The sequence below is a fragment of the Ranitomeya variabilis genome, chromosome 2 (genome assembly GCF_051348905.1).
Source record: "Ranitomeya variabilis isolate aRanVar5 chromosome 2, aRanVar5.hap1, whole genome shotgun sequence".
NCBI classification, from domain to species: domain Eukaryota; kingdom Metazoa; phylum Chordata; class Amphibia; order Anura; family Dendrobatidae; genus Ranitomeya; species Ranitomeya variabilis.
Genome location: NC_135233.1, coordinates 566,062,599 through 566,078,573, shown reverse-complemented (window position 1 = coordinate 566,078,573; position 15,975 = coordinate 566,062,599). Strand labels below are relative to the sequence as shown.

Below are 15,975 nucleotides of genomic sequence, written 5' to 3'. Positions count from 1 at the left end.
TCAAGTGCCGGCTTTGTGCTCTGAGTTGTATTCTGATCTCAGTTGAGGACCTTGGATTTACCTTTCACCATCTGTTTGACTTACCCCTTTGTCTTTGATCCGCTTCCTTCCTGATACTGAGACTGTGACCTGACTACGCTTTTGTCTTTCCTCTTTGTCTATTATAAGCCCTCTTGCTACTGACCCCAGACCTCTTGACTACCCAACCTCATGAAAAGTCTGTTAGTAGTGACTAGCATCACACTGAGGAGTGACTAGCATCACACAGAGTAGTGACTAGCATCTCACAGAGTAGTGACTAGCATCACACACAGTAGTGACTAGCATCTCAGAGTAGTGACTAGCATCACACAGAGTAGTGACTAGCATCACACAGAGTAGTGACTAGCATCTCACAGAGTAGTGACTAGCATCACAGAGTAGTGACTAGCATCACACAGAGTAGTGACTAGCATCTCACAGAGTAGTAACTAGCATCTCACAGAAGTAGTGACTAGCATCTCACAGAGTAGTGACTAGCATCTCACAGAGTAGTGACTAGTATCTCACAGAGTAGTGACTAGCATCACACTGAGTAGTGACTAGCATCACAATGAGTAGTGACTAGCGTCACAGTCTTTTTATTTAGCTTATTTCCAACTTTTGACTAAATTTTAATAAATCCTCAAAACTCATCTCGAGTAAAGTTATATAGAAGAAAAAGATGCTCCATAAAGGACTGAAAAGCTCTCACAGCCAGTTGTCAGGACTAGCACACACCTCATCCTTCAGCTTAAAGGGGACAGTATGCCGCACAAAATAAAGAAAGTGCATACTTACCTCCTAGACCCGCTGCAATGTGTTTCCAAGCAATCATTTGACATTTTATGTTGTGTGACGACTGCAATCATCAAATGGAATAGAGAAAGCTGCAGCTGATAAGTGCTGATCGGCTGCAGCGGTAATGATAATTAGCAATGTCTTGAGGCCACTGAGAGACACAGAGGGGAATGCCGCTCTGAGATGGAAGCAAGCATTTTTATAAAGGGAATCTGTCACCAGCTTTTTGCTACCCCATCTGAGAGTAGCATGATGTAGGGGCAGAGACTCTGATTCCAGTGATGTGTCACTTAAAGGGCTTTGATAAAAGCACTGTTTTCTCTGCTGCAGATCTCATAGTTCTTTGAATGCTGAGCTCTGTATAACCCCGCCCACACCACTGATTGGCAGCTTTCTGTGTACACTGGGCATAGGTAGAAAACTGCCAATCAGTTTTGGGGGTGGGATTACAGAGCTCATGAATTTGAAGGACTACAGCGGTTTACTAGTCCTCTAGTGATAATCTCCTACTGATAAAACTGTGATTATTTCAAAACTACAGCAAGCAGCCCTGTAAGTGACACATTGCTTGAATCAAAGTATCTGTTTCTATATTATGCTGCTCTCAGATTATGTGGCAAAAACCTGATGATAGATTCCCTTTAAGGTAGAGAATATAAAACTGGCCATACATTTTAGATGAACTTTGCCTGAACCTGACAATCTTGACCAGACCAGAAAACAATACAATATTTTTGGGGCTGATCCTGCTCTACCCAGATGGCAGATGTCTTATGAAAAATAGATTGGTCATGCTGGATTTCAACATGCCCATCCCTTTTGTCTCACGAGAGACAGACCTCTATTAGAGATGTCCTCAAGCTTCTTACACATGCGTGCTCTGCTGAGCTAAGCGTGCTTGTGTGTAGGAGGAATCAAATATTAAAAGGAACCTGCCCAACATGAATCAGAGGCCCTGGCCAGCTTGTCCTTGCACTACTCCAGGTGATATTCAAATCTCTGACTGTGGGAAAAAAAATATCAATTATATCTACCAGCGCTGGGACAAGCTGGCCGGGGCAGCACAGTAGCAGAGAGGACATTTGGAAGAGAGGTTGTCAGGCAGTGGTTAATAGTGGTTTGCTTGTGCTTGCATGTGTATTGGAAGGGTTAAGAAAACTGTCAGCCGACGACTATCTATGGTATGGGCAACTTTAGAAATGATGTAACTACATAGGGGGTACACATGCCAGCAACCCCCTGCAAAAATATAAATTAGTTTCTTCACAACTACTACCCCATGTGCATTATGAAAATTCTTATAGAAGCTCAGTCACAGCTGGAAAACAGAGTTTATTAATGGGGCGTGTTTCACCCCTAATCCATTATCTGGGGATCTGGCTGCCGTATACCTGAGTGACAAATCTTATCTGATATATCAAATGTCAGCAATCTTCCTATACATCAGGGGAATGGTCTGGAGGATGAAAACTCAGGATCTGATTAAGAGCATGACCTCCCGAGTAATGGCTGAGCATTAATAAATTGCCATGACTGATCCTCCTGAAGATAGGCAGCCTTCTGCCAATTAAAGAAGCATTAGATATACCCCAAGCCACAGCACAATGATGTATTCTTTGTCTACAAAAAGCCTTTGTACTTTCTGTTTTCCTTCATTAAAGTTACATCACACATAGTTTAGATAGCAAAAATAACATTTGCAGAGCATGTGAGGCTTCGCAAAAAAGAAAAGGCAAACTTTCAAAGCACAGGCTTGTACTGGATCGCGTCAGCATTTCAATAAGGATTATATGCAAAACAAAACAAAAAAATCTTCTCCAGCAACAAAAAAACTTTGCAATGCAAAAAAATATCTAAATAGGGTTTGTGCCGACTGCTGATTACATCTTGCCACCCATGCTCCAAGATTAAAGAAGGTTCACATTGATTATAAAGCTCGAAAGTGAGAGAGGCTTACACTAGAACCACAAGAAGTAATCCATTTTATCAATCATTTGGGTTCCATAAATATGGATAGCTAAGTTTTATAAGCCCCCTTTGCCAATTTTACCAGCACGGTCAATGTGGGCATTGCTTCAGTTCTCGATATAATAAAATATTGATATACTGCTTTTTTTATGTCATAGAATATAAACTGAGATTTGTTCACACTTTACATATTAATAATGATAAGGTTCTAATGCACATCGAAAGAAATTCAGTGCCAAACCCACCAAATTTGACTTTCTAGGTTCGTAAATCAATACTATATTTACTAACATGTTTTGGTAAAATTGTTAATAATACCCACTTCCTATAGATATTGAGTTGTTCGACACTGGCACATCTTGGGTGAAAACAGGATTGGACATGTTGAATTTCAGCATACTCGATCATTTCTTCCCAGAAAAGACAAGCTGTCTGTTCCTCATAAAGAGAACACATGCACACATGGTGAAGATGAGAGTGCATGTGTTTGGAGGGAGTCTGGAAGAACGGCTATTAAAGCCGTAATAGAACCGGTCTTAGACTTAATAGAAGTAGAGCAGACCGACAAGAATACTTTGCTAAATTTATCGGAATGACTCAACTAGCTAGACGCACTAGACTCTTTTCTCTCTTGGTTTACATCTTGGATGGCAAATAGTACACATATATTTTGCACCACAAATAGCGCACACATTTGCCATCCTTTTTTTAACAAGGGACGTTTTTAAAAAATGTCCAAAAAGGCATAAAAAGTTTTAAAAGCTCATAATAACATTTTCAAATGTCCTCCAATGAGCCTCATTTATGAACACTGCGAAACATAAATAAGTTACTGTAAAACACAAAGGTATTCACAAAAGATTAGATTATCCATGCTCCAAGATTAAAGCAGGCACATATTATAAAGGTCAAAAGTGAGAGAGGCTTCCACTAGAACCACAAGAAGTAATCCATTTTATTAATCATTTGGGTTTGGCACAGGGGTTCCATAAATATGCATGAACAAATTTTATAAACCCCCTTTGCTAATTTTACCAGCACAGACAATGTGGGCATTGCTTCAGCTCTCGATATAATAAAATATTGATATACTGCATTTTTTAATTGTTAATCAAAAATTTCTACCTTCTAGACGAAAATGCTCTTCACCGATGTTCTCCTTATAAATATCGCCAGATGGATCCTGTAAAATAGGAAATAAATAAATAATATGAATAAATACAGAAAAATATATAATTAGCAACATGATGAATAATATAAAAATACATTGGTGCTCCGAAAAGTGATTTCTTTGGCATATCCTACACAAATAATTTCGACAAAGTAGAATTTTAACAAGTAGTAGATTTTATCTTAATAGGTTCACAATTGCATTATTTATCATTATTATTAAGAATAATAGAATTTATTTTAAAAATAGATTTTAAATCCAATAAGATATCTCACAAGGTACATTCTAAGATTTAGATGCTTCCGTATGCTACCATCTGTGGATCACAGTGGTAGATACAGTACATTAACACCAGAATGAATGGCATTTTCTTGCTTAAATCCAAGTTTAGATCCCTAAAATCATGGACACCATTCCTAAATAGTTTAGTAATGACAAAATAACTCAAAGACATTATATATCAGTGCCAGATCCTAAGTGGCGCACGAGTGTTCCAAAAGATTAAGGAGTGTTATGCTTAGCATTGTTCCATAAAATTTTCTTAAAATTCATGGATGCCATCTTTAAGAACCATCGTTCGAGAGACAGGTGGACTTTTTAAAAGCTTCCTGAAGTTTTGCTAAGATTTGTCACATGCCATTTAAGTTTCTACCAGTTGTTTCTTAGCGACAGAGAACATGAAGTGGAAACTCACCCGCGAATATAACATTTATCGGAATTATTTCTTATTCCTGAGTATATGTTTCATTAACATTTTGGTAGGATTCTTTACCAGGCAGCAATCATTCTTACATTTTATTGGATTTCTGAGAAGTCATAAATATTAATATCTATGTTAATTGATTAGATATTTCCATATGATAAATTGATTTTTGCCATGAAATAAAAAATGTGATCCAAGGGGTAACGTTTCTCCTTTTGGAGAGTAACATGTCTGGCCTGCCAGTGTAAGGAGTCTTATAAGTCATGTATTGTTCCTAAGAAGAAGCCATTTACATATTTAATCTTTTATTTGTAACATTTTTGTCATAAACCGTCTATGATCATTGCCATTTAATGCCAACAGGTCAAAAAACATTGCCTACACTTGGCTGACGGAAGCTGGGTCATTACATGTGTTGAGGAATGTTTGTGTTAATCAGCTTTTCATATCTATGAATTTAAAAGCATAATAAAAAATTAAAATGACTAGAAAATGAATTGGAAAAAGATTCTCTTACATATGTAGATATGTATTATTAGTATATAAAGAGTTTGGAAAAACTGTAACCCGTGACTAAGGAGATTTCCAGGAATAGTGCTCATCTTACAGCTGAGCTGACTGGCTACACCTGCTGGAGTCCGTCTACTGAAAGACACAACAATCCTCAGTGTGTGCTCTCCGGCATTGCTTCTACGTGTCCACTGATTTCATGGATTTTCGGTAAAATAAAAAAAATCTAATCATATTGTTCAAAAAGTTTTCATTAATGTACAACATGACGCTTTCTAAAATTCTATTATTTACTAACATTCAGCAATGGCAATGGTATCGACCATAGTTTTGGATTTCTATAAATTAACGGAACACACGCATTGTATTCTACACCCAGGGCGTAAAAGCTAAGTACCTGGATGAAAAGCATAAAAAGAATGTAAACTCCATGTAGCTTGTAGCCAGTCTAGATCTTAATCCATGTTTCCATGCTGCAGGTATAGTAAAGCCAACGACTCATGTAGGCCAGCTTCATCTTTCCTGACCTCAACATATATCATGCACACATAGCTCAGATATGAATTTGGGCTTCCTTTGAAGACTTAAGAGGAAACACACTTATCTCCCAGAAGGACAAAAAATTGCCTAGAAAAACAGGCGTTCTTTCTTTCAAAAACAGCACCACAACTGACATTGGATTGTGTCTGGTATTGCAACTCATCCAAAGTGATGAGAATGGAACTGATCAGCAATATCATGAAGAACTCATGTTCAGGGCCAGTGCTGTTACCAAAAGAAAGCAGCCATTTTTTTTTAAAGAAAGTGAGAGTGGGTTCAAGATAGGTAATGTCGTGATGTATTGTAGAGAGTCAATATCTCGCAGTTGATGTCTTGAATAGTGAGATAAACGTCATCCGGAAAATAATTAAACTGCACATTTGGATTTATGTTGGAGTTTCTGCTCACCTCTTCCACACCAATGTGATCGTTTGAAGACAATTTAGGGCAAAATGTATATTTAAAGGGATCTGTTAGGGGGATCAACTCTCCTGAGCAGCTTGTATGGGTATGTAGGTCATAGGAAGCTGAATGAAATGATACCTTAATATGTGTGATCTGATGTTTTATTCCAGAGAAATCATTGTTTTTCTTAATATGTAAATGACCTGTTGAGACCTATGGGCAGGACATAGATCTCCCTGAGAATCTGCCTCCAGAGCTAATTTTAAATGAAAGGGGATGCTACCAGTATGAGACATGTAATGACTGACAGTCTGCTCTCCTGATCTACATGTCTCACACTGGTAATGACCCCTCCCTTTAAAATAAGCCATGGAGGCAGATTCTCAGGGAGATACATGCCAGCCCATAGATCTTAACAGCTCATTTACATGTAAAGAAAAACATGGAGTTTAATAATGCATGCAGTTGGTATTATGAATATTATATATCTGATGGAAACTCCTGTGACCACGTAAAAAGTGACCAGTTTTTGCGCTAGTGTTAATCCGAATGATGCCCTGAGTTTTTGTATTTTTTATCTGCTATATGGATCTAGAGACTTGGGCCTTTTTACGTAGTGCTTATTTCATGGTCTTTTGTAGGGCGATGTGGCTCACGGGTAAAAATGTAGAGCAGCTTAAAGACTCACTCCCAGAGAATCCTGTGATTCACACGCTTTGATAAAGACTGTATAAAGTAAGCACCAAATGAAAAGCCTCATGTCTCTGGAACTGTATGGTAGATTTAAAAACATTGTACTAGAACAATAGAAATAGAGGGCACCATCAACAGCAATAATCTATGTGCTCAACCTGCAGCATGTCAAATTTTAAGCAGTACCAAAAAGAACAAGGAAGACATGCACATACGCAGGGATCAACAGAGAAAATTAACAAATTTTATTTATCCAATGTCTTTTCACTACACACAATAAATTTTAAAAGCATTTAAAATCACCAAAGATTATACCCAAGATTATACCCAAGAAGAAACCAATACACCAATACAGCGATTCGCTGTCTGTTTTACTCCTGATAATGTTCAGTGTATTGCGCCTGTGCAATAGACTTGTTGCTGCCTTGGTCTTCATAGTAACCTTTGGTCAGGCGCATTGACTACTTCCGGGACTCAATGGGATCCTTGTGCTATTGCTCTGTGCTCCGGCGTGCCTCATGCTGCAGCTGTATCGAATCTCCCAATTTGTAAGTGTATATATACTCCATTATTGTGTTAGTCTATCACACTATTCTGCCCCTGATGAAGTCACTAAGGTGACGATACGCGTCGGGTGGGTGATATGGGAGCTGGTTCCTGACCTTTCAGATTTTTTCTTCCTTCAGCTAAATGCATGACGTGAGCATGTCTATTAGGTGTTTATTGTAAATCCTGCATCTTTGGTGGAAAATTGTTTAGCTCACTCATTCGATTGCAACTGTTGTTAAAATGTCTCTTATTTTGGGGGCATTGATTATTCTCTGCATTTAGGAAATCTTCTCTCTATTTTTCATAGGTTGTTACAGAGACTGCACTTTTTGCCCCTTCTGTACATATATTGGGTACCAATCTGTGATTAGGATTGTCATATTATTTTTGTACGGTATAAATTTAATCTATTTATTATGATATTGTGTACCATATCGCTTATGTTATAATATGTTGGACAGGATCCATGCTCCCTACCCCTCTTCCTCATATTTTCTTCTTGGGTATAATCTTTGTTTGGTGATTTTAAATGCTTTTAAAATTTATTGTGTGTAGTGAAAAGACATTGGATAAATAAAATGTGTTAATTTTCTCTGTTGATCCCTGCGTATGTGCATGTCTTCCTTGTTCTTTTTGGAACAGATTTAAAAACATTATAACAAAAAATGTACTATAGACGGGAGTAGTGAGAATGAAGTAAGAATAAAAATTGTCCACTTTTCACCTGGTGTAAGGTCCTCTGTTAGGCAGTGTCATTGCTGCCTTTTGCCCAGTGCCTCATCTCCTTCTTTCCACAATTACCATATTCCATTGCATTTGTGTTCTCCTCGGCCATTGTTCCATGCTCCTCCTGATGTAAGAGTGATTGACTGCACTGTCATGTTGTTAACCCTGAATACATCAATTGCGTCATGTAGATAATGTCATGCATTTTATACATATATTATGTTATGTGAAATGTGAACGAGGTGCTGCGGTTTCAGTGTATATTGTAAATAGACTGTGATATGGTAGTGTATAGTATAGGGTAGAAACAAAGGGCAATAGGCTGAGTACATTTTGTTATTAGAAGATTAACTGTAGTTAGCTAAGGCATAGGATATGATGCAGTTAATGTTTGGGACTAGCCCACAGTGGGAGGGGGTAAGTGCTAGTGAAAAGCAGACGCTTCCTGATAACTAGTCAGATAGGGAAGTACATAACCAAGGTCAAATTCAATTTGCAGTGGGCAGTCAGCTATCATTCATGGCAGTGGGAGGCCCTACTAGAAACTCTTGCTGACATTCCTGCAATGTCCGGAGCTCATTGCTCGGTATGGGTACTATGGAAAGTGCCGCATCTTCTGTTGTACAGGAGACAATGAACTTGGAACCGTGGGAAGGGAAGGGAAGGTAAAGGATCCCAGATGGACTGCGGGACTGGACGGGAAACCCAGGGGCTGAGAGAGCCAGTGAACATGGAGATAGTCAAGGAGGAACAGATAGAGATGCTGATGGGTGCTGTGCTAAGGAAACAAGGAATGTGTGGTGATCAATAGTGTGTGTGTATCTGATGAACTAGACCTATCCAATAAACTTTTGGTTGTTGAAACTGAGTGTCCCTTAATCTATAGGTGGTGGCTTCTGAAGATGGAGACCTGGAGACGGTGAAGGTTTGCAGCCTACAAGTGAGTGTGATCCAGCCCACACAAGATAGCACTGGCTACCCGTTCGCTACAGGGTCCAGTATAAACTCATCTCTCTTACCCACAAAGCCCTCCACAGTTCTGCACCGCCTTACATCTCCTCTCTCATCTCTGTCTATCGCCCTACATGTGCCCTCCATTCTACAAATGACCTAAGGCTAACATCCCCTGTAATCCGAACCTCGCACCTCCGTCTCCAAGACTTCTCTCGTGCTGCGCCAGCTCTCTGGAATGCACTTCCCCAGACGATCAGACTGATACCTAGCCCCGACCTATTCAAGAGCGCTTTAAAAACCCATCTTTTCAAACAAGCCTACCACATCAACTACTCAGTAAACTAACTTTGCCCTGTTCCCTCCTTCCAAATATTATTCTGAATCCTGAACCCTACTATTCATCTGTCTCCACACCCTCCATGCACATGATAACTGCACTTGATACTTGACTATTGCACTTAAACACACGGGCGGATGACCGGATCATGCAGCTTTATATGAAAATCCCTATCTATTATAATTGCCAGACCTGAAATAACAAGCACTTTTCACCTATTGTGTCCCCCCCATTTCCTTGTAGATTGTAAGCTTGCGAGCAGGGACCTCACTCCTAATGTCACTGTTTAAATTGTCTTAACTCGTACCGAATTTATTGTTTGTACATGTCCCCGCTTAATTGTAAAGTGCTGCGGAATATGTTGGCGCTATATAAATTAAAATTATTATTATTATTATAACACATTGGGACTTGGACATGATTTTCCTGTAGTGTCGGGGCGTCCAAATCAGTTGTGTTTGTCAGAAATCGCTCCCTATTCAAGTATGTTAGTGAGGTGCTTGGTGCACCCTTGGCGTTGCCGGTTAGTTCAGTGAACTTTCCCACTCGCTAATTTTGCATCTTTCCGCCCTCGTTTTTATAATTGGAGGAAAGCAGAGATAGATGGAAAACATTTTCTGGCACATAAAGCAATGGATTTGGACAGTAAAAGCACGATTTTTATTAGGTCCATCTCCTCTACTAAGCAATGTGTTTGGTTTGAACCTTCATTTTATGTCTGATATGTACACATTGGAGTTTCCGTATAATATTCATTTCAAGATAGGATGCTCATAATGAATTATATTGAACAGAAATGATATATAGTATAAAATCTCTAAAAGTACCTCATATCTATGGCACACAAAAACAAGCAAATTTCCCCTCGAAGACTGAAGATTTCAGGAAATATGCACTAAATGGGTTCTTTCAAACAAGAAAAAAGTATTCCTGGACATATGGATTTTTTACCCTCGTATGCAGCGTAGCATAAACCTGGTTTCTATTACCATGCACAGTTAATATAAAAATCCGTTACGCCTTCTTTTAACCCCTTTATGTTAAGGAAAACGAATCCTCTATAAGTGCCCCTCTGTCTCACCAGCCGCTCTGTTCGCTCCATACATTCAGCATTATACATTTTAACAGGAATTAACATTCTTTACATTCTTTCTCTATATTTTTATCTCTTCTGATACTGGAGCGACTTGTCTGTTTTCGGCTCTCCCCCTTCGCTCCGCTGCTCAGTCTTGAAGTCCAAACTCATAACACACTTCCTGACTCTAAAAGAATTTCTTAATTGGTTTAGAAGGAGGTGTAGGGGGAGGGATGCTGAAACTCAGCAGATGCAGCAACTGGTGGAAGCGAAAGCGTACTTACAATTTCAAAGAGAATATTTTCTAAAAAAAAAGTTTGAAATATCTAATAAAATAAATTGCACTGAAATAGGTGAAATCCACAGAGAAACCCAAATGTAATTATCTATGTAAATCCATGTAGGCTTACTGCCGATTATTCTATGATCTTTGTGAGTATAAAATATGCAAAGTGCAATCTCGGGCTTGCTATACAGATTCAATTACGGCAAATAGAATCTCTAACTTGAATCTACTTTATTAATTAGGTAATATGTAATAACATTGTGTCACAGGGCTCGACAGGATCACATGCAGTATTGCTGCAATTTGCCAAGAGTTTACAAGCTGCATAGCTTGCAAATAGCTTTTAAGGCCCCCTGTTAGGCATTGGGATCTTTCTGCTGCGTGGGATAGATCCCGAGCCTTGTCTGTCTCTGCAGTCTCCCATTTGAACTCAGCTGCTGCAAGTGCTGCTCAGCATACACATCGGTCCCAGCATCTTGCTCAGACTTACAGTGCTCATTTGATACTGCTGGCTCTCCAGCCAAGTCTATAGCAACCAGTGATAGCCAGCTGAAGCTTGAAGCTCTGGCGTTCAAGTCCAGAAATCACCTTTCTGAGCACGTCTGTGAGGTGGCGTCCTCTCATTTGTGCATGGACATCAGCTGCTCTGGTGATGTGGCAGCTCCGGATTGGTCCACAGCCAAGGTCCTGTCCGTCTGGACATGAGTCTAGTGCATAAAAGACACTCAGAGGTGCACGCCGGTGCGCTAGTATAATTTTTTGTATGGCTATGTGAGTGAGTCTCTACCACTCTGTCTGCATGTGTTGTGTGTCTGTCTAGCATCAGTGGGTTCAATTAGCCTTTTGCTTAGCATCTGGTTCCTACATGTGTGCAGTTAGCTCAGTAGAGTTCCAGAGCAAGCACAACCCTAGTCAGGGTATTAAGCTCAGAGCATCTGTTCCATTTCTGTGTGCGAGTGACACAGCTCAGTTGCAGAGCTTCTGTTTTGTTTCTGTGTGCGAGTGACATAGCTAAGTTGCAGAGCTTCTGTTTCGTTTCTGTGTGCGAGTGACACAGATCAGTTGCAGAGCAGCTCTTTTGTTTCTGTTTGTGAGTGACACAGCTCAGTTATATCACAGAACATAGAATAAAGGTGCCAAAATCATTAAATTCACAGCCAAGGAACACCACATAAAAAATGAATAATTTTCTCAATAAAACTTAACATTTAATAATTATCTCTATAATAAAAGATCACACCACATACAACCTTGAACTGGTGCCAGTTGCTTGACACGAGAAAGAAGATATAAGATACAGGGTGCACTTAATCCCTAACAAATCAACTATCTGTCCCCTACCTTGCCGAGGAGGTTGGCACCCTATATATCCTGCGCAATGGCGCCCCCGCTCAATGCAGGCTCTCCTTAAGTCGCCCTGATGGGCCCTTACGTGCAAGAATAAAAAGAAAAAGTCAAACAACAGAGCATTCACACTAGACAAATAATCTCAAATGATAATTGATAACATGTATCCACAGCTTATTGCACATGCCCAGATACACTAGGGTGTGTTATCAATATATTTAGCAATCTTCTTATATTGCACCTTTCCTCAAAGAGAGGAATCTAGGGTCACCTATATTCCGTGCCTAGGTGCCCCTACCTGTCTGTGGGGGTTGGCACCCTATAATCCTGCGCAAATGGCGCCCCCACTACGCGTAGTCTATCCCTGGTTGCACCCTGCACTACTTGTACAGGGAAAAAACCTCAATCGGGAAAAAAATCTCAACCAGAACAAACAATTATAATAACATGGCGGGTTCCAAAAAGTAACAAAGTGCTCAAAAAACAAAACACCAGTGTCAATTATCAAATTATAAATCCATATAAAGTATGTAATTCTCAACGCGTTTCCCTGAAATCAGGAGACATACTTATAACTATTCAAAGAACTTATCTGAATGACGATTCAGGAGGATAAGAATCACACTCTACGTCATTAGCGGTACGTGGCGGGGAACAGTGTCCATCCAAAACCAAAGGCTGATAGAGACCTGTGGTTTTGGATGGACACTGTTCCCTGCCGCGTACTGCTAATGACGTAGAGTGATTCTTATCCTCCTGAATCATCATTCAGATAAGGCTACTTTCACACTAGCGTTGTGCAATGCACGTCGCTATGCGTCGTTTTGGAGAAAAAAACGCATCCTGCAAAAGTGCTTGCAGGATGAGTTTTTTCTCCATTGACTTGCATTAGCGACGCAGTGCGACGCATTGCCACACCCTATGGGAGGTGGAGCCTCATATTCATCACTGTACAAGCTGCGGCGCTGAGAGGAAGCATCGAGGGAGCTGGGTGAGTATTTTATTTCCAGCGGGCGGGCGCACAGGGGGTGGGAGGGGGAGGTTACCGAGAACTTTATTTTAACCAAAAAAAAAAACAATGATTTTTCATTCTTTCTCTCCAGCGAACGCTGCTGGGGAGAAGAAATGAATTCCGGCTTCAGCACCACAAGCAGGGGACAGCGCTTACTGTAGCGCTGTCTCCTGCACGGTCCGTGTGGTACTCGGTCGGCACACGGGCGGCACACGGCTGCCGCACATGTGCCACACTGATGTGCCACGTGAGCACACGGACACGCATAACTCCTGTACCGATTTTTCCGGTACCGGAATTATCTGGACATGTGAGACTGGCCTGACACAGCTCAGTAGCAGAGCTTCTCTTTTGTTTCCTTACTGTTCCTTCCTGTGGAGTAACAGAGTATGGAACTCTGCATCCTGTTCACACTGAGTGGCGTTAACCAAGTGTGTACAGGCAATTGCTCGCCGAGTGTTCGGTCATCGTTTACTAGCAGCAATTTTCCATCTCTGCACAGTGGACCCCAGGTTGCGATTGCGCTTTATTATTTATTTTATTTAGCTCAATCTCCCAACCTTAACACCCCCATTCATCATTGGTGTTTTTTAAGCTAATTTTCTATTTTGTCTTGTGGTATTAGTTGTCTTTTTTACATTAAATTAAAAAAATGGCACATTTGATTCATGAATTTGTTGTAAAGTCAAAGATGGACATTATTCCAAAAGGCACAAAAATTGCACCAAAATTTTAGCATATTCAAAAATATACCAGACTGGAGGGAAGTTGCCCCAAATTTTGTGACTTTTTTAAAAAGTTGCAATTGATACTGAGGTAAAAAACTCATCAAATACTCACCGTGTGCATGTGGCCTTAGTATCTTTCACTTGTACACACCATACAGCTAAAAATGCATCTCAAAACTGTGCCAAATCGAGGTACCATTGCATGGGGATTAAGAAATGTCATCTGCACATTGTAGAGAAAACCAGTAGCTCAACACGAATTGTGCTGTAGACTCACTATGGATTTCACCCTTGGCAATAAAAAGTGCAAAGCAGATCAGTTCCACTTTTTTGGATTGTTTTGTAGGAGTTTTTATGTTCCTGAAGCTGCTTTGAAGAGTTCTAGACAAGCTTTTTTTGCAGACTTTTACCGTAATTGGACAGTGCCTAATTTGGCAAGGTTTCCTTCAGGATTCACTTAAAAGAAGTGACACGCACTTTCCTTCTCCGCCAGGAGTTTTTCAAAACTTCTTTAGGGAACAAAAACCTCCTCATATGAACAGAAAAGTGGACTTACCATAGAAATGGATTGGAATAATTTTCCAAGAGCATTTGAAGCAGTTTTTGAGAACGAGTTTCCGTAAAAAAAATAAATCTTGTAAAAAAACAATGTCAACATGGTCTGAAGGTATGGTCACGCAACACCTTTTTCAAGCAGATTCAACCTAGAAAACGTCTGAAAAAGCACTAAAAGATGACATAAAGAACATATGAACAGCAATGTGAAGTGTTTTTGAACTTCATTTAACTCCAAAGGCGCAAAGCGATTAAAAGAAGTAACCAGACCATTCTTTAAGTGGCTTCTGCTTGGAAGCTCCTCACAGTGGCGAAGTCAAAGCAAAAGGCATCAGGAAACATGCCAAAAAAAAACCAAAACATTTTTTTTTTTTTACAGAAAAAGACGAGTTAGGCCTGTGGTGTTTTTACTGAAGTTTCTTTTCAGACATCTTTTCGCATGTGTTCGGTGGAGGCCTTGATGCTGGCGATTTTTTATACATTGCAGTGCTGTATGATGCATGGAATACTCTGCATGTTACTACACCAAAAAAAGATTTCTCTTATGGAGGAAACCTCTTTTCCATTTATTCTTTTTTTTAAATATATATTCACGGCAGAATAGTTAGCAAAAGATTCTACGACTGAAAATCTTTTCCAAGCATCTCAATAAGGTTATATATTAAATGAAACATTCTCACAGATTAAAGATTTTTTTTTCTGTTTAGTTACCAATTAATGTGTAACTAATTACATTCTTAAACACCGATCATCTGCCTCGGATTGATGTCTTTTCAACCATCTGCAGCAATCGCATTAAAAAGTCAGGTGTGAAATCTCTATGTTCGTTAATCTGCACAACCTTCGCCATTAAAATAAACATTAAAGGGACCACAGACCCTTTAAACTCTCAAGTGATTGTGAAAATAATTCAATGGGAACTCATAACATAACACTTCAATGAGTTTGCACAGAAAGCCAGCTTTTGTTTTTTTTTCTCCCTTTCAGCCAAATGAAGCGATTCCTAGGGATTTTATTTGTAACAGGATTGCTTTTATTCACCGTAGGAAGTCTTAGCACAAATCTGTTCAGTACATACACTTATTCAGCTGGGGTAAAATACTAGAGCAGCTTGTCTGCATACATTCCAAGATGACAGCGAGATAACTACGTCTGGCTCCACTTTTGGACAGAGGGAGTATCCCCATATAAGTTGCCCTTATGGGTTAAAGATAATAATAAGTGTTTTTGAAAAATGTACGTGGCACATAAAAGTGGAAATACAAAGTCTGACTTTTTTTGGTCTACGTTTAGTTAAGCACTATATGAGCACATTACACAAGAGATTCCCAATGTTTTCCAGGTTTTAAAACAAGTTATAGAAATCGAATTATACCAAGTGTCAGTAGGATAACACTCCGCATACAAGTTTAAAGCTAGGGTCTCACAAAAGTATTTTCTATCATCCCAGAGAATCGGGCCGATTAGGTTAAGCACAGTGATCAGACTCGGATCAGAGTATGATCCAACATTCTCAGATGACGCGAAGATGGGGAAAAACCATTTCTCCATCTTCTCCATTCTGTTAGTCTGTGAAAATCAGACTGCACTCAGGTGT

At 39.7% G+C, this 15,975-nt stretch overlaps 1 protein-coding gene across 1 annotated transcript in view; it reads right to left on the bottom strand.

The window, feature by feature from the left end:
* Positions 1 to 15,975, bottom strand: part of NKD1 (NKD inhibitor of Wnt signaling pathway 1) — a 132,165-nt gene that overhangs the window by 50,801 nt on the left and 65,389 nt on the right. Inside the window, exon 4 of the mRNA XM_077288218.1 lies at positions 3,913 to 3,970. Within this exon, the coding sequence (XP_077144333.1) occupies positions 3,913 to 3,970 (58 nt within the window). The remainder of the gene's footprint in view (positions 1 to 3,912; positions 3,971 to 15,975) is intronic.